General features: G+C 36.4%; 3 protein-coding genes across 6 annotated transcripts in view; 2 read left to right on the top strand and 1 right to left on the bottom strand.

The window, feature by feature from the left end:
• The window catches only part of LOC147838928 (uncharacterized), a 619,529-nt gene that overhangs the window by 537,480 nt on the left and 62,031 nt on the right, over nt 1-20,018 (top strand). The window lies entirely within an intron of this gene.
• Nucleotides 1-20,018, bottom strand: part of LOC147838929 (uncharacterized) — a 188,234-nt gene that overhangs the window by 106,185 nt on the left and 62,031 nt on the right. The window lies entirely within an intron of this gene.
• sgcd (sarcoglycan, delta (dystrophin-associated glycoprotein)) overlaps nt 1-20,018 on the top strand; it is a 407,777-nt gene that overhangs the window by 361,777 nt on the left and 25,982 nt on the right. For all 4 annotated transcript variants that reach the window (XR_015519477.1, XM_087299219.1, XM_087299218.1 and 1 more), the window contains 1 exon segment: nt 13,942-14,065. Coding sequence is in view for 3 of the 4 variants with exons in the window: in XM_087299219.1 (XP_087155345.1) it covers nt 13,942-14,065 (124 nt within the window). In the remaining variant the exon portion in view is untranslated.

Raw genomic sequence — 20,018 nt, 5'->3', positions numbered from 1 at the left:
TGTGTGTGTTTGTGCAAGCTTTTGAAGAATTCTAAATGATTGAACACTTCAGGATTCTTACTTAAAGAAGCTTTTTTTCCCCTTTGGAATATACTGTTTATAGATCTGCATCTGCCAGCATTATCCAAATCATTAACAACAAGCCCTTCACCAAAGTACAGCTGCAGAAGAAGCCACATTCAGAGATGCGCTATCAAGCTGCATAGGGAGATGATTGCACGTCGATTGCAATTTCCCACACAGAGCGTAATGATCAAAGATTGCGAGGGGAAAAAAAATGATTCTTTTCCAGCTTGCACTACACGTGTCTCTGTTGAGAGCTACAAAAGGAGGGAAATAAAGCCTGACATTTGTGCAAATTCCACTTATCCCTAAATTTAGGTTTTTTACCTTATGCGTCTTGCTGACAGCAGATTATAGAGCACCTCTGTAAGCTTTTTCCGAGAGCAGAGAGGAAGGGTGGGCCCGATTCGGATTACCGTTTTTTAAATGCTTCACTAACAGTGGTAATGACAGTCACAAGGAAACAGGAAGAGGAAACTGAGAACTTATCCAACGCAGCTTATTAAAGAAACTCCTGAATGGAGGTTTAGTACAGACTGTTGTCAGCACTTTTGCATCTAAAGACACTAGTAAAACAGAAAGGATGTCAGTTCTATATTATTTTAATGGCTTTTGATTGGTTTGAATGCAGTTGATGTTTTCTTCGAAGCTATCGGAGGCAGTCACACCATTGTCTAAACTCAGACAAATGTTTCATATTATTGCAGGCTTGCGAAATGCAATCAGATACATTGTTCTGCGGTTATTATTGGTCAGTGTAGTAGCTGGAAAAGATAAGAGTTATACATTAGACCAATGTCATTGTCATGTAATAACGCTGCAGATAAAAATCCCAACTCCTCCAATATGCCGCTTCCGAAGAGCAAGCCACGCATTATGAGAGTTCTTGAGGGTGTAATTTCTCTGAAAGCTTTGAGCAATTACAGCCAATTTAAGTGTCATTTTCTGCTTTTGTCGCACCAAATGTCACAACAAAATATGTCTCTGGCCTGTATGTAGTATCTGAGGCGTGTTTGGAGAAAGTGCTGGCACTGTAAAGTACAGTTTACGCATTGTGAAGCTACTCATTAAGACCACGGCAGTGTCTTGTATACATGGAGACAAAGGAAGATCAATGTGCGTGTTCCTGGCGCCACCTTCTCTTGGACGCGAGTGCTTTCCTGTCCTGATCGATGCCTGGATGCTCATCAAAATCTAATTAAAGTAGATTCTCATTAACTAAAACAAACACGTGAAGCGCAATGCCAATACCCCGAGCAGAAGGCTTGAACATGAACTGGAGAGCATTGGCAACTGGGTCAGATATGGCAGGGAATGCACATTTTGCAGGAAATAATGAGCAATGAATGGCCTGGGGGGAGAGAGGGGCTCTTTTAGAATGGTCCGAAAACACATTTCTGGATTGTTGCTGTGTGTTCTGCTGATGGGGCAAGCAGCAGTGAAGCCACCAGTGCAGACAGGTGATGTGGCTTATCAAGCTTTCTGTGATGTACAAGGACACCTCAGTGACAGCTGTCAATCAAATGTAGAACAGTGGTTAAGGACATTTGGTGGATTCTCTCTCAAAACGAAGAGTACATTTATAGGACAGCAATACAGTATTGCATTGTACCCTCTAGTTCACACACAAATACATTACACACACCAGATACCTTTCTGGGGACCTGTCATAATCCCTTGCACTGCAATGGGGTATACAGTGCATTCGGAAATCATAGTGCTTCACTTTTTTCCCCATTTTTTATGTTACAGCCTTATTTCAAAATGGATTAAATAAATGTATTTCCTCAAAATTCTACACACAATATTCCATAATGACAATGTGAAAAAAGATTTTTGGAAATTTTCATGTCATGTCATTTTCATCCGCTTATCCGGGGCCGGGTCGCAGGGGCAGCAGTCTTAGGAGAGAACTCCAAACTTACCCCTCCCCAGACATTTCCTCCAGCTCCTCCACGGGGATCCCAAGGTGTTCCCAATCCAGCCGAGAGACATAGACCCTCCAGCGTGTCCTGGGTCTTCCCCGAGGTCTCCTCCCTGTGGGACCTGCTTGGAATACCTCCCTAGGTAAGCATCCTGGTGGCATCCAAAACAGATGCCCGAGCCACCTCGGTTTGACGTCTCTTGATGTAGAGGAACAGCGGCTCTACTCTGAGCTCCTCCCGGGTGACAGAACTCATCACCCTGTCTATGGGGTGCGCCCTGCCATCTTGCAAAGGAAACTCATTTTGGCCACTTGTATGCAAGATCTTGTCCTTTCAGTCATGATCCAAAGCCTTAGGTGAGAGTAGGAACGTAGATTGACCGGTAAATCGAGAGCTTTAGCTTTCGGCTTAGCTCCTTCTTTACCACAACGGACCGATACATCGACCATATTACTCCTGCCGCTGCACCAATCCACCTATCAATCTCACGTTCCATCCTTCTATCACTCATGAACAAAACCCCAAGATACTTGAACTACTCCACCTGGGGTAAGGACTTTCCTCCAACCTGGAAATGACAAAACACCTTTTTTAAAGTGAAGCACCATGGCCTAAGAATTGGAGGTGCTGATTTTCAACACGAACACAGGGGGAACATGCAAACTCCACACAGAAATACCCAGCCATGGCTCTAACCAGCGACTTTCTTCTTGTGAGGCGAGAACGCTACCCACTGCGCCACCTTGCTGCCTTTATTTTATTTTACTTTTTTGTTTTTCAGCAGAGCAGTGTCTGAAATCCTCAATATTTTTCTAAAGTTTTGACTAAATGTTTTTTTTTCTATTCAGTTTTTCAACCTTTTCAATGCATTTATTTTTTTATTAATTATTTTAGATTTTGACCTATATATATATATATATATATATATATATATATATATATATATATATATATATATATATATATATATATATATATATATATATATATAAATTTGCATTCTATCCATTCAGTCTGAAGACTTACTCCTTTTTCCCTGTACTTGTCAGGTAGCAATTCTCTGTTTTTCAGCACAAAACGTTTTTTGTCCTTGTAATGTCATGTTGTCGATGTGGATTTACCATTTTATTATCCATCTCCTTTCCCATAATGCAATAGTGAGAAATAATTACACTTTTGAGACACTGGACTGTGGCAGGTACAGACCGCCTGAGCCGCTGTGGAGAATGTGCAGTCCATAAAAGTAGGGAAGGCAGCGAGAATAAATGGAGAAAGAGGCATTCAGTGAAACAATAGGTCATAAAACACGTTTTATAGTCTGCATGTAATATAACGAGCGCTTCTACGGTATCTCTTATCTTTTCTGTTCAACAGCCATGTCCGTTCTACTTTCGCAGCTTAAGGAGGCAGTAGTAATTATTGAAAGCTTTGCGCTTGGTCATGGAAGCAGAATCGCTGTTTGTGACCTGCTGGTCATCGCTCGGATGCGAGTTGAAAAGAACCCAGAACTGTCTCTCTGAGCCCCACCGCTGCATGTATTTATGGGAGTAATTGGGTGGATGCTGTTCACCGTGCGCAGGGTCGCCGCCACCCTTGGGTCCTTTCATTATCACTGAATAAATGCACTGCGAATAATCGGCTTAGCCAATGGCAGACTGGAAAATTGTAACAGCAAGCTTGAAATATTTCTCAGTAAGGGTGTTCTGATGTAAAAAGCTAAATGTCTGGAAATTAGATACACTGCTGAAACGTGATTGAGGCACGTGTTCTCACCTGTGTGCTGGGGTGTTTTGTTTGCTAGTTTATAAGAGACTGACAGATGCACGCTGTGACCAATATGCAAAAATTAACATGAACAGGGAGAAATCTCATCACTTTTTTTTTTCAACAAGTTGCCACTAAAATGGCAACAACTATCAAATTTTAGTCTTCTATATGTATGTATCTGCATTTTTTTTTCAGTTTCAAAGTTTTAATTTTGTGATTTTTTATTATTTTTGGTTGCTGAATAACAGTAATGATGACTGCATGTTAATTTTGTCTGCTGTCATTTAAAATAATTTACACAAATATGTACACTGTAAATTTTTTTAAATTTGTTTAACAAATTTAAAAATATATCAATTTCTTTTAACTTTTTCTTGATCAATCAACTTTTGAAAACAACAGCTTCACTGAACTTAAATTATTTGTCAGTAAACAAAAAATAAGGTGATTGGATTAATATTAGATTATTAGTTTCCTGGAGAGGTAAACTACTTTATAACAAAACTTTTAAGGTTGTGCCAACTGAACATTTTGTGTGTCTGCAGAACTGGAATGCCTAAAGTTGAGTGAAAAAAAAAAATCCTTAATTCTTTTTGTGTTTTGTTGTGTACTCAGCTTTTGAAAATATAAGTTGCACCGACCTTAAATGTCTGCAGTTGAGTGAACAAAAAAACTCTTTAGAAATTGGTACTAAGAACTTATACATTATTAAAACAAACAAAAATAATTCAGTTGAAAAAAAAAATCAAACAGAGAGACAAACCTTAACAAAACATTTATTGGAGAATTACCAACTTACGTCAAACATGAAGTCACATGAGTTCAACCGCGCATATCAGTTGCAAAAAAAGACCGGTTGTAATAGCAAAAATGTAGTGTTGTGCGATAGGATGCCAAAAATAGAACATTTTAATTTTTTACAGTGCACCACTGCTTTTTTCACTGCCTAACAGCCATCATAAGACCTGAATGGAGTGAGGACCTTATTAAAAGTGCTCGATTCTGCAGTTCACGCTATGCTGAATTATACACATTACTCGTTTTTGATTGCAGCAATGATTTTAGAAAAAGTGTATGATGATTAAATATGGTGAATTAAACTGCGGATATTGAATGCTTAGAATGAAATATAAACAAGTAAGTTCACATACTCTGCCGTACAGATGCAGTTCGCTGTCAGAATGCAGTTGATTTGCTTTTTGATTATTACCCGGGTCTAGTACAGTTCTGTCTTCTTTCCTTGTCTTTGGCTAGGCAGAACTTCGGTTTTTAGCGCTACAAAGTTTTGAATCTGGTAATCATAGAACGTTATTTCTTGCACATGACCACACAAAACAAAACTGTTGGAATCCAAAGACTTGAAGGCCTTTAGCTTCTCTCTTGTAAAATCACTTGAAGTTTCAATGAGATATTGAAATATGATGAGTATATTTCGGGCTGGATGCTTGGCCATTTCGTCTTATCCAATATCCATTTGGAGAGTGCTATCGCAAATGGACAAATCAGACAAACACTGCTCACTTAATGTTAATTTTGCAGAATAACTGTGTATATCACTGGGTGACAAGCTGTTATAATACGCTGAAAGCATTATGTAAATAATATATGTAATATTCAATCAATATAACTTATCTCTAATACAACAACAAACTCTGTACCACATTGGATGTTATACCTTAGCTGTAAATGGTAGCGCTGACAGCTTTTTTTTCTTTAACCACGCTGCTCGCACATTCTGATTGTTTACAAACTGGTAAATTATCTATAAGTCACAGAATTAGAAACAGGACAGAAGGCAAAACAACAATAATGGTAAACAAGACAAGGATCAAAACATGCCAGGACAAACAGGGAAAAATGATTTGTAATGCTTTACAGGAAAAAACAAGACTCAGCAAAGAGTCCGTGTAAATGAGGTGTCTTTATATTTATTGCAATCAGGCCATCATGAGCTGTCAGCTGTATGTTTGTGTGTAATCAGGAGGAAACTGGTTCCTCTATTTGAATTATAGTTTGAGCATTTGATTTGTCTTTTAATTATTACAGGATTTTACATTTTGTTGTTAATAATAATGACAATCGTGTTATTATTGGTGTTACTATTGTTATTATTAGAATATAATTAGAATATTAGTTTTTATTAGAATATACATGCTTCTAATTTCCCATTTGGTCTCAGTCAATTACAGAAGGTTAGCAAGTTTTTGCATCAGACATAGCCTATTCTCTGATGAAAGTCAGCACCAATATTTAATTTATCTGGATTATTACTTTTATTTTTATAAAAGGGGTAATACACTAATCTATAGATAGTCCACAGTGATGGAAATTTTAAAAACTTTAAAAAGACTGCGGTACAGTTATAGTCCTTCAGCATGATTCCGCCTATAACAACGTCTCTTACTGCACGTTAATAACGGATACTGTTTGAATTTTTTTTTTTTTTGTTCTATAAGCATGTTTGGTTAGCCTACCTTTGGACTGTTCTCGCCTTAAGCTGAAATAAGGTACTGTCCTATGAAATAAGGGACTTTCATGGGGAAAAATGGGGCATCTGGTCACCCTTATGGAAGGGCTAAACAGGGTTACTCAAAACTCTGATTGAGCTACAGACACTCTGAGCCTTAGTTTAGAGGGTCAGTTTTTAAACAGCAGCGAGCCGAAATGAATATTTCTTATTAGCGACATGCGGAAAAAATGCAAAGGCGTTTGCCGCAATCAAGGGCTCCTTCTTCCGTGGGCCCTGGGGCTTCAGCCCTGCCTAGCCCTTACGTTAATCTGGCCCTGATAACAATAATGGAATAAGTATATTTAAAAAGTAATGCGTTACAGTCATAGTTACTGTCAAAAGTATTGCCGTTACAGTAACGCGTTGTTGCCCAACACTCATCAACAACAACAAACGAAAAAACTATGGGGTTGGCATGACCCAGTAATGTTGTACAATATGTTACTCTTACAATGGCACATACATGTACCTACCTGTCTTACGCCATATGCCGTTTACTGTCAGTATGTCAGTCACACATAACGTGTATTCAGTTGCCACCAGAAGTCATTAATTAGAGTTTTTCATTTAAAAATGTTAAATATATTTGTTACAAAAACACATCGATCTGCTTCATAAGAAAAGCACTAACCCATTTGGAGCATATGGGTTAGTTTGATGATGGATTTATGTGATTGGAAACTTGAAAAAACAAAACTACTCATCATATGAGTTCATCTAAAAAAATAAATAAATAAAATAAATAAATAAATAAATGAACATCTGAAAAAATCATGAACACCAAAGATGGATTGAGGGTAAGTAAACTACGGTGTTTTATTTATTTTATTTTTTGTGTGAACTATTCCTTTAAGAAACTAAATTGGTCATAGTGTATGTGTGTTTCCCAGTACTGGGTTGCAGCTGGAAGGGCATTCACTGTGTAAAACATATGCTGGATGAGTTGGCAGTTCATTCCACGGTGGCGACCCCTGTTGGACTAAGCTGAAGTAAACGGAAATATTCCTTTAATCGAGTGTACAAGTAAAGTAGAAAGTTTCCTTGTTGTTTCTATTGTGTACTCTTCATTTGTAGGCTATAGGCTGTATTCCCACTGCTGAGTCTGCATGCAGCTTGTGTTTTCCTCTGTCCTAATATTTCTCTCAAACCCAAGAGGGAGTAAATTAGATTTTCCCTTTGTTTTTCTACCAGCGACAAATTAGTCAACTCCCTTTTATCCCTGGTACGTGTGAGCGCCGTGCAGCAACACGATGTCACCTAATCTGCTTAAATTTCCCTTTTGACAGCACCTGCGTTGCTGTGTTCCACCTCACTGTGAATACCTATATTACGCAGATCCCGACTGTTTGAAATTCAGAAGCTTGAATGCGGGATTCAGGATAATGAAGGACACTTTCATGTTTCATCAAGCTAATGATCCTAATTTTATTTTGTTTATCATTTTAAATCCAAAGTAGCTTCCATATGAGGTATAACCACCAGACTAACCTTTAAGAACACCTCTAAGGTGTACAACCATATAGATATGCAGCACTTGTACGTGGATTTCTGCTGTGCTAGCTCTCTTGTACCCTATTGTTATTGGTAATTTGCATCCGATTGGACTTGCTTATGTTCATTTTTCCACTCGTTACTTGAACCTTCTAACATTGTAAGCAAGCACTACTAGAGCTCATTATACTATATATAGCAGGTCATTGTGTTGCATTCTGTGCCTAAAAGCAATAGAAAAATATTTCCTTTTTTTTAATCAAGGCATTTTAACATTTCTGAATCATTTATAATTGCCAGTATTGTAATAAAAATATAAATGCTACATTATATGGTCAGACTTTATTTTGATCGTCTGTTGAATTTAAGTTATATTGCAACTAATTTTCATTAGATTATAAGTAGACTGTTAGGTTGGGGTTGGGGTTGGGGTTAGGGTTAGTGTAAGACATGTACTTGCAAAGGTTCTTATAGTCTGGTAAATGTCTGTTGAAGAAGCAGTATCAGCAGATATTAAGCAGACAGTCTACTCCTCAAATGGACCATCAAAATAAAGTGTTACCCATTATATTACTAAAGTAATATTATACATATATATACTGTACATGTATATACTATACATACTATACATATACAAACTATACAATATGTAATATTATACATACACATACTACACACTCAAAAACAAAGGAATGTGAGCTGTCACTAGGGTGGTACCTTTTGAAAAGGAACAAATGTGTACCTAAACGGTCCATATTAATACCCTAAAGTTACATATTAGTACCTAAAATGTACAAAAGTGTTGCTCACATATTCTTATTTACATTTTTTTTTAACAAAAAAAAAAGTTTATTTACAAAGTCAACTCTAGCTTGGCTTTATAAGGTTCTTAAGCCAATCAGCATTTTGAATGCACACACAAGGACCAATCGGGATCAACTTTTATTCCGCCAGATATCTCCGTTGACAGTGGGAAATGCCAGAAAGAAACACATATAAGGTGTGTCCGACTTCATACAGCGCTACGCATAATGATCGGAATCTGTCTTAAAACGGTGCATGCCATATAGAAATGTTGTCTAGATTGTACTGAGCGGACGCCACGTGACTGTCACATGTAGCATCAAAGTACCATAACAACATTGGCACCACCATAAAATTTTCTTAGGGGTGGTCAAAAGAGGCTGCGCCAAATCTTGGGGTGGCACACAAAAAAATTATAAATTCAGTGTAATGTTATATTTTGTTTCTGGTAAATGAAATATTGTGGTTTTAATTCATTTAATTAATTACCCTTAAGCAATTGCAATTTATTGCTTGAAATAATTCAGCAAAGACATGTGCAAACCAAAAAAGTGAATATTTAGTTTAAAAACACTTTTCATATATATATATATATATATATATATATATATATATATATATATATATATATATATATATATATATATATATATTTTTTTTTTTTTTCACATACTTTTATTGTATCACGTACAGTATATGGCATTTTCTAATATTTATAATTAATAAAACAAACAAATGCACAAACACACATACACACACTCACTATACAGATCCTAATAACATAATTTATCCAAATTCCTTTTTGAGACACAATATTAATAATACGGTTTCTTCTATTGATGTACCTTAAGTTAAATATTGAATTGCCATTGCTGTCTATTGAAGGCGTGTGCGTGCTGTCAACGACAGGGAACGGTGAGGGGGAGTGAATCAGCTATGTCAGTGACACAATAATTTTGTGGCTGCTATTTATGCATTTATTGAAAAATTGTGAATTTATGTAAGTACATTTAAATGAAAAATATCAACAGTAAAATCATATTAGGGTGGCCACTTGGGGGTGCCCCTGGCAACAGCACTCCGAGATCAGATGATCGATTCAGCCTGTGTAGCATCTAAAGACCGACTGCAGGAGCTGCGATGACGACACAGATACTACACAAATGGCTGAGTTGCTTTTATTATAATGTAAAAATGAAAACTACATGTAACTATGTAAAAATGCTTTCATTATCTAGAATAATCTTAATCATTGTTTATGACTTAATCAAAACACCTTGTTTTGGGTTTTACACTAATATATATTGGAAAGATTTATGTGTAAAACCCCTTTTTAGTATATTCAAACAACAATTATTAGCCTAAAGACTTAAATATTTAAACTCCTGGAATTTGTGCTTATTAATTTGTATTTAATAGGCCTTTTCAATTTGTTTAAATTACTCTCTCATTTTCCCTTATTTCTCTTATGTGTTTGTTATATATTTAATTCATAATTCAAAAATGAACTAGTTTGTAAAGACTGTATTCTGTTTTATTTGTACTGGAAATATTTTGTTGTTATAAATAAAAAAGTCTAAAAAAACGATGACGAATGCCATGCGATCAGTTATCATGACTGCCACAATTTTGAGCACCGAAGTGTCCAGCTTGACGGCACCGTTTTCAACTTGCCCCTGCCTGCGCTCCTCTAATCTTGTTGATCACCGGCTGCAGCCATGGTTCAAGTCGAACACACCTAATGATTTATTCTCAGAATTTTGAAGGAAGCATTACTTTTTAAGAAATACAAGCAGTCTGCTTAATAATTTAAACAAATAAAAATTGGTATTGTAACAATATGTTGATGTTTGAGAAAGTTACATTTTTGCTTTCTATAACATTTATTTATATTTTAGGATGAATATATATATATATATATATATATATATATATATATATATATATATTTTTTTTTTTTTTTTTTTTTTTTTTTTTACTTAAGCATACAAGACATAGTGCATAGTCATAGTGCATAGTGCAGATGTCATATTTAAACAAAAAAACACAATGAGCAAATTAGTTGTTTAACAAAGTTAAATAAACACTGAAAAATGTTTCAGTTTATATATATATATATATATATATATATATATATATATATATATATATATATATATTTATGTATATATATATATTTATGTATATATATATTTATGTATATATATATATATTTATCAACATATTGTTACAATACCAATTTTTATTTGTTTAAATTATTAAGCAGACTGCTTGTATTTCTTAAAAAGTAATGCTTCAATGAATAATTTGCAAGATAGAACCTTATAATTCCATGAAAAAAAATGACTTTTTAGAAATAGGTTTTATCTGCATTTGCCCAGTTTATTTTTTATGTTTACCCCAATTCACAAATTGAAGAGAATTAAAAACTGTGAAGCTCAATAACTTAAAAACATTTAAAACACAGATAGAAACTTATATTTCCAAGATGGCAATACATTTTACATATACTATATATTAGGACCATATAATATTTCAGTTTTCATTTTTAATAAATCTGCAAAAAAGTCAACAATTCTGTTTTTCTGTCAGTATCCGGGGTGCTGTGTGAAAATGTGTGTAATTACGAAAAACTTGAGGAAATTGTACTCAAATGGCTGCAATATAACAAAGAGTGAAAAATGGGGTTCAAATACTTTCTTTACCCATTGTGTTTGAATTACATTATGGGAACTTGATGTATCCTCTGTTAAATGTTGATGCTGAAATTACATTGAAACTATTTGTGCATGTGTGGTTTAAAAAGACACAAAAGTTGTACAATGACATGGGTATGGCTTAGTTGTACTTTGTTAAGGTGGTTTACTCTAAACCATGCATAAAAGTATGAGTGTGTTTGCAAAGTGAATGATTCCCTGGAGATGATGCAATTTATGCCAGCTCATTTTATGACTAAACGTAATGGATTGATTTTTTCAAGCAGTTATAGAGTGGTTTCATGAGGTTGCTGGAATATTTATTTCAACCTTAAGATGTTATTTGAGACTCTTTTGTGAATTAAATATAGAGAAGTGCTGAAGAAACTATTGTGTGTATTTTTGTATGTATTTTTTCCATTTATGTAAACTACACAATAGATTGGTACGAACATTTTTTCATTGTCATTCAATTCAATTCAAGTTTATTTGTACAGCACTTTTTTACAATAATTATTGTTTCAAAGCAGCTTTACAAAAGGTGCACATGACTACATTACAATCAAATGTAAGTTATTATATACAGACATTGTTACCAAGCAATTTTATAGCATATAGGTTTAATGAAAATGTATTTGTGTCTGAAGTGTATGAGTTGTCCTTGAAGTCCTCTATGGTTGGCATCATCTCTTCACAGGTGCTGGATCCCATCAATGCCACTGCACAGTTTCTAGAGGCCACGGGATGGGCATCCCCATTTGGAAATAGACAACAAAGAAAATAATTAGTGTAGCTGCTGTTCATAATGTATTTGAACAAGAGATATCAAATGTCAGTGCGGAAATGAAGCACTATAATATATCTAAAATAGGAATTATATAACCATAGAAACAAAGCTTATAAGTATTTCTTTAAAAATGTATGGTGCATTCAAACAAGGCGGAGGGTGTCTAACAGGAGGTGCATGGAGCACACTCATACAGAGTGGCTTGCCTCGTTTCGTGCTGCGGCTAGCCACGGCATGCTGTCAAATTTTATTCGCCTTACACGATTATGTAAGGCATTGTTTGTATGCTTTACTAAACAAATAAGTTTTTAATCTAGTTTTGAACTGAGAGACTTTATCAGGCAGGCTATTCCAGAGTTTAGGAGCCATAAAAGAGAAGGTTCGACCTCCTTTAGTAGACTTTGCTATTCCGGGCATTATCAGAAGCCCTGAGTTTTGAGATCTTAAAGAGCGAGTTGGATTGTAGCTAGACAGAAGGTCGGTTAGATAAACAGGAGCTAGATTATTTAAGGCTTTATAGGTAAGAAGCAATATTTCATAATCAATATATAACTTAACATGCAGCCAGTTTAAGAAGTATACAATTGGGGTGAAATGGTCATATTTTCTTGACCTAGTAAGAACTCTGGTAGCTGCATTTTGCACTAACTGAAGTTTATTAATAGAAGATGCTGGGCAACCAGCAGGATAGAGAATTGCAGTAATCAAGTCTAGAAGTCATAAAAGTATAAACAAGCTTTTCTGCATCTGAAATAGATAGCATGCTTGGTAGCTTAGCGATATTTCCCAGATGAAAGAAGGAGGTTTTTGTGACATGGGAGATATGATTTTCAAAAGTTGGTGTGTAATAAAAATTAAATTGTTTACAGTATAGCTAATACTAACATTGTATCCCTCTAATTGTATGTCATGTTTTTTTTTTTCAAACAAGTAATTTCTTAAGGCTGATTTATACTTCTGCGTCAAATGCTGACGCATAGCCCTTCGCCGTGGCCGTCGGCATTACTGTTGTGCACCTCTCAAAAAAATTTAACTACACGTCACAACAACGCATAGCGTAAGCTCTGTGATTGGTCAGCTTGGTAGTGCTGATGAGTCTGGGCGGGAATGGAGCGAGCCTGATGGAGCAATTGTTTACAAGTGTGGAGTCTCGTGTTTTGTGTTTAGCTCATAGTTAAAGTTGTTGCACGTCCACCGGTTCCTGCCTCAAAATGAGCGAGTTTGAGCCACTTGTACATCCCGGAAGTGTTCAGGAAAAGCAAAACAACAGCGAAAAAACTCGACACAGAGGAACATTTACACCTCACTGCCAAGTGTTAATGCAGACCAACAGAGACAGCGCACAGAAGTATAAATGCACAGCTACGTGCGTTGCATGCGCCGTGGGTTACGCCAGTCACTTGACGCAGAAGTATAAACCAGGCCTTAGAATACATCAAACATTAATTACAATACCTCTTAACCAAACACCAGTTCAAAATGTAGCACATTTTAATTATATCAATGCAAATAGTATCAGTTTTTTGTAGCCATGATTGTATCACCTAGTATTCTTGTTAATCTGTACATAAATTAACAAAAGAAACCTAAAAGAGATTCTTCGTCTGCATTTTATTCCCAACGGGTCTCAAATAACATCTGAAGGTTGAACTGAATGTTCCAGAAACCTCATATTCTCAAAAAAAAAAAAAATCATTCAATTACATTTGGTCATAAAACGAGCTGGCATAAATTGCATCGTCTCCAGGGAATCATTCACTTTGCAAAGCCACCCTTTGATGCGCTAAAGTCTCATCAGCTTCATTGCTCTAACATTATAGGCTATTTTGATCTGATTTGAAGCTCTTACTGTACTGTATGTAGAAAGGCATTACAATCTGTGATGTATCTTCTGCTCAGGCTGGAGTCTCCTACACGCTCGCTATACATGGAGGCGCCTAAAGGAGTGAAAATAGAAGCTGACGCGGGTGATTTCCAAGCAACCTGTAGGAGCGATTTACGCCTGGAGTCAAAAGACGGAGAGGTAAAATGTCCTTCATTCTGTGTCTGGCAGCCCTGACGCTGTTCCTGCCAATCAGCTTGGTGCCGTTAGTTAATGTACTCTGTGTTTTGACAGTTCCATCTGCCATTAGTTGTCACCAAAACAAGCCCTCAGTCTAATTCCATATGTCCCCTTGCTGTCTTCTGAGGGAAGCAGACGTTTGGTTAAATATTCATACTGGAGTACAGTATTTGATGACAGTTATCTGACATCATTATCTGTGATTAAATAGTACAGCCTGATAAAGTGTTGATGAATGAGCTGTTGATGGTAATTTAAGAAGCAGAGCTGGATTTTTCAGGAAGGAGATTTCATGAACTTGAATTTAACAATATGTTTAAAATAAATGAAGGCATGGGTTATGCTTTATTTTAAGGTTTCCTTGTTACAGTGCAGCTATTCATTTAATTACTGACTAATAATAATTAATTACATGCACTTACTATATGGTTAGGGTTAAAAATCTGAGTTTGGTTTAGGGTTAGTTGCATGTAATGATAATTAGTTGCATAGTTAATTATGAATAATATAATAATGGAGAACTGTGTTTTTTCACAATAATACCTTAAAGCATATAAAATTATTAGGGCAGAGCAAAAATAATATTTTAATCTATTAAGGTAAATTTTCTGCTACAGATTAAATAAATGTAGCAGTTAATATAGATGTATCAGAGTTTTTTTTATTGCTTCTATTTCACAGCAATTGTAAGTCTCACAACTACTTTATGTAACTTCGTTAAATTGTCAATACTTATTTAAATTAATTTCACAGTGTTAGTTCCCCAGTTTCTAAATTACAGATATTGTACTGATTAGATAACTGACAAAGCAACAAAGGCATTTTCAAGCAGGGGTCAGCTAATTGATTACTCAATTAGCTGGATTTGGATGTTGACGATTTGACTTGATCCAGGATCATTTAGTTTTCAAAACTCAACTGAGACTAGTTGTCATAGCAACAGTTCTGCTAGCTCAAACCTGCTTGGGAGCAGGTTCATTTCATATAAACAGGATTAGATCGAGTCACTTCAAGCAAATATAATACTGAAAGTATATACCAAATGCTGATATTTTCTTACAGTAGTTGTATAAACTTGGGAAAACAGTTAATATATATTTTTTAACTATGTCAATTTAAAGTAAAAAAAAAATGTATTAATAAAACTTATGCAGTCTGCACTCCAAAATAAAAGAACAAAGATTGCCACCCGGTGGTTTAAAGAGAACATTTATTAAAATTAACTTTTTTTAGATACAAACATGTACATGCCCAATATTTAACTTAAAAAAAGGATAATAATTTATGCAGTCATGCACATGTTTTGACCGCTAATATACCGGTGATTTGATGCTTCTCAAAAGTTGCAGACGCCTTTACCAATCTCAAAATGCTTTTTTGATGCAAAATTAATTTATACAGTTATTCCTTACCTGAGCGACGCAGTGGCGCAGTAGGTAGTGCTGTTGCCTCACAGGTCGCTGGTTCGAACCTCGGCTCAGTTGGCGTTTCTGTGTGAAGTTTGCATGTTCTCCCTGTGCTCGCGTGGGTTTCCTCCGGGTGCTCCGGTTTCCCCTACAGTCCAAAGACATGGGGTACTGGTGAATTGGGTAGGCTAAATTGTCCGTAGTGTATGAGTGTGTGTATGAAGGAGTGTGTGGATGTTGGCTGGAAGGGCATTGTTAATTGGGTAGGCTAAATTGTCCGTAGTGTATGAGTGTGTGTGTGAATGTGTGTGGGGATGTTCCCAGAGATGGGTTGCGGCTGGAAGGGCATCTGCTGCGTAAAAAAAACTTGCTGGATAAGTTGGCAGTTCATTCCGCTGTGGCGACCCTGCATTAATAAAGGGACTAAGCTGACAAGAAAATGAATGAATGAATGAATGATAAATTAAATTAAATTAATTAGATTTTTTTAGATTAGATTCAATGTTATTGCCATTACACATGTACAAAGCAATGAAATGCAGTTTAGGTCTAATCAGCAGTACAATAGCAGCAAGTGCAGGATACAGGTTGATAATAATAATAATAATAATAATAATAATAATAATAATAATAATAATAATAATAATAATAAGTATAAAGTGCAGTTTTAGAAAAACTATGGTGTACTATGAACATTATATACAGGTTGTATTAGCTTTCAACAGAGATTTACAATACATGAATATATGTACAGGGTTGCTATTAATAATTAGAAGTGCACAGGATAGATAAACATTTGCAGTGGGTATGTACAGTTCAAATAATGAATTAGTGCAATGTAGTGCAATCAATATGTGCAGTTTTTAAGTGTGCAAATGTTAAATAGTGCAGTGATTGTGAGGAGTATAAGTTATGCTTAGTTCACACTAAAGGATTTTAAGCCTGATTTGAGCCCGATTTGGAAGTTAACGAGCTCGCCGACAGATCGGGCTGTGATCGGGAAGAAATCTGCGGGTGCTCGGCGCTCGCCGCTCTTTATGTGTGAACTACTGAACAATGCATTAACGAGGCTCGCTGACGCGTCGCCGACACCTCGCAGACGGAAATCCAACATTCAGCATGCTAAATATTCCAGAGCAGTCCGCCGACTCAACCCCACGTGTGGTCAGATGTAGTGACGAGCTGCAGCCAATGAGAGAGCATATCAGCATGAGCTGAATGCCTGTGTGCTCAGGAGCTAAGCAGAAACATCTGTGATTGGTCAGAATGGGCATCGGTGCACTCGCTTCATTCTGTGTTAACACAGACATGAGAGTAGGATATATTAACAGTGGAACTAGAATTCTGTAACTATTAGAATTACCATACTGCTCATTCTGACCGCTCTCATATAAAACGCCATATTGTCACAACATATTTACATTACAAGTGTAGCAGACTTCAAATGGACTTCCCTCTCAAACACGGTCACACACACAGATGAGGTGGAGAAACACTGATTTATTCCCTTAACAAAACAGTGAGGCACAGTCAGTATAATTTAACACTGGAAACCCTCTCAATCCTCTGCTTCACCATCTGCGTGCACCACGCGACTGAGCAGGCACACAGAGAAATATGTATTTTACTATTTTAAACATTTAAATGCCAATAAAAACAAAATCACATAAATTGCATAATATAAATAAAATATGTAACATTAAATAACTGTTAATTGTAAATTGCATTAATTTTCTTTTGATCACTGATAAAATAAAACCCTTTTTGTTTGCATTAATTAAATTATTAGTTGAAAATCTGCCATGACACAATTAAATGACACCATTACTGTAATTTAAACTGATTTACATATTTGAATCCTTAAAATAACAAGCCAATAACCAAAACAACATACCTTAACAAAACAGTGAGGCACAGTCAGTATAATTTAACACTGGAAACCCTCTCAATCCTACATGAAAAATACACGTGCAAATGAAAACTCTAAAATCACAATAAACACACCATTTAAAGTAAAATATACTCATCACAACAATACACATTACAACAGAAACCCTAAACAGCATTTTAGTGTCAAAATAAAATGATTGTGACTGCAAAGGGATAATAATTGTAGGATTAGAGGAGAGCGAAAATTACCTCTGCTTCACCATCTGCGTGCACCACGCGACTGAGCGCGGGCACACAGAGGGAAGCTTTAACATTCACCCGGTGTTACACTATTTACAGCCCCACCTACAACAAACATAGGAACTCTTGAAGTGAATAAAACAAAACATTAGATGCAAGTTTTGCTGAAGTTAACTATTACTTGCATATAAAAATAAATAAGTAAATAAATAAATCTCTTAAATGAATCGGCCACACAAGCTTCTATTGAGATATTAAAATTAAGCTTTGAATGTCTGGCATCATATTTAATGACATCATTACCCTAAAAATATCATCTTTTTTTTTGGTAATGCAGCCTATTAATATGTAGTTAAGATACTAAAACACTTAAAGGTCTTGGCTTTCATTTTCACTTTCAAACAGGAGCTATTTAACAGCACAGAATATGCTGTTTTGAAAGATATCTGAAGTAAATTGATGTTTTTGCCATCAGAAAGTTTTGTTTATGTTAGCAGGAAGTTGCCAGGCAAGAAAATGCACATATTTAAAGTCAAAAAGTATCAGACATGCATGCAGTCATTTTAACCAATATGGTAATTTAAGGCAGAAATGCTCAGTTCTTTACTGTTTTGTAATAAAAAAAATAACAAATAACAATGTCAGAAAGAAATACACTGATAGTTAGAAAACGGCAGGGTGTTATAAATATGTTAGTCTTATTTCAAAGAGTTATAAAATTACAAAAATTAAAAACTCTCTGTGTATCTATCCACTCGAACCTTGCAGATGAGTGATTAATCCGCTCATAAATCAGCTGATTTGACGATGTTTAAATGCTGTCTCAAAAGCTTGAAACGCTGTCAGTGATGTCATCAGCACACAAGCAGCCAATAGTGTTCAGCTTTTTCTGACGACTGCTCCCTCAAAATTTCATTGGCTGTGGTTTGGTAGCTTGAATGAGCTGTTGGGGAATGAGTTGTTGTCAGATCATGTAGTCTGTGACCCCCCTCTTGTGGATCATTCACAGAGTGTTGCGTAGTGTGAACACCACAGAGATTAAAAGACACAAAGTCAAGTCATGTAGTGTGAACGACACAGTGATCTGATGATGTTTAAAATCCTGTAGTGTGAACTAGGCTTTAGAGGAGAGTGGGGGGCAAAAGAGTCAGTGAGGGGCAGAGTTCAGAAGGGAAACAGTTCTGGGGAAAAAGCTGTTCCTCAGTCTGCTGGTTTTTGTCCGAGAAAGCAGGAGTGAAAACAGTCTGAGAGCAGGGTGAGAGTTGTCCTTAAGAATACTGCGTGCTCGGCGCATACAGTGTTGCTTCTGGATGTCCTCTATGGCTGGCAGTGTGGTCCCTGTGATGCGTTGGGCAGTTTTAACCACCTGCTGCAGTGCCTTACGCTCAGCAACAGAGCAGCTTCCATACCAGACTGTGACGCAGTTGGTCAGGATGCTTTCTATTGTGCAGCGGTAGAAGTTCACCAAGACGGCTGATGAAAGCTGGTTCTTCTTAAGTTGCCTTAAGTTGCTGTTAAGGAGCAGATTATTATCGGTGCACCAAGTGGCCAGATGCTGTGTCTCCTGTAAATTATTAGTAATTTTTTTTAAATATGTGCAGTATTTGAATGGCTATTAAGTTTTAATTCTATTTAGCATAATTATGCTAAAACTTGGTGGCGCAAATGGCTTTTAACACGTCAAAGCCATGGAGGCAAAATTTTAAACTTGAGCAGAGAGTAATAATTTTCCTTGCTCACTCTCTCTCACTCACTCACCAAAAGTATTATAACCACTGCAAAAATTTCTGAAAGAGTGATATGGGACATGTTCCCCATTTATAATAATTACTACGCCCCTGGGTTTTACCATTTGACTTGCAGATTGATAGCTAAACGAGTCCCACTGAGGTCAAGGGACCTACGCTTGAATCAGCTCTCATAGTTTGAGGTTATGCTTTCTTGACTTTCTCCCGTCTGCCGCATATTCCACTCCAGTAGCTCTTTCATTTGTCACTCCTTTAAAAAAAAAAATACCCAGAAGAAACAGACGCCTCCAAAGGCCTAGAGTGCCCCCTTGACAGTTCTGCCACAATTAGAATGGAGGTTTGCGCATTAGCCACCTCAGAGAGAGGAAAAAAAAAAGACCCTCGGTAGCAGATGTCTGGGGAAGTCAGCTGAGACCCCTGCTTAAAAAGTGTTTCAGGTCATTTGACGGGAATGTTTCCTCCAGGCTGTCAGTAATGACTCCTCTTACCTTTTCATACCTCGGCTAGCTCCTCTCTCAGCCTTGGTAATACATGCTTTCTCAAGGGTCCCATGAAAAATAGAAAGTGAGAATTGAGACAGGTGCAGCTCGGGGTAAAAAGGGCTAAGAGTGTGTCTGAGCGAGACTTACC

This window comes from Danio rerio, chromosome 21 (assembly GCF_052040795.2).
Source record: "Danio rerio strain M-AB ecotype USA chromosome 21, GRCz13ab, whole genome shotgun sequence".
Taxonomy (NCBI): domain Eukaryota; kingdom Metazoa; phylum Chordata; class Actinopteri; order Cypriniformes; family Danionidae; genus Danio; species Danio rerio.
Note: the sequence above shows the minus strand (reverse complement) of the source record. Positions and strands in the feature narration are given on the sequence as shown.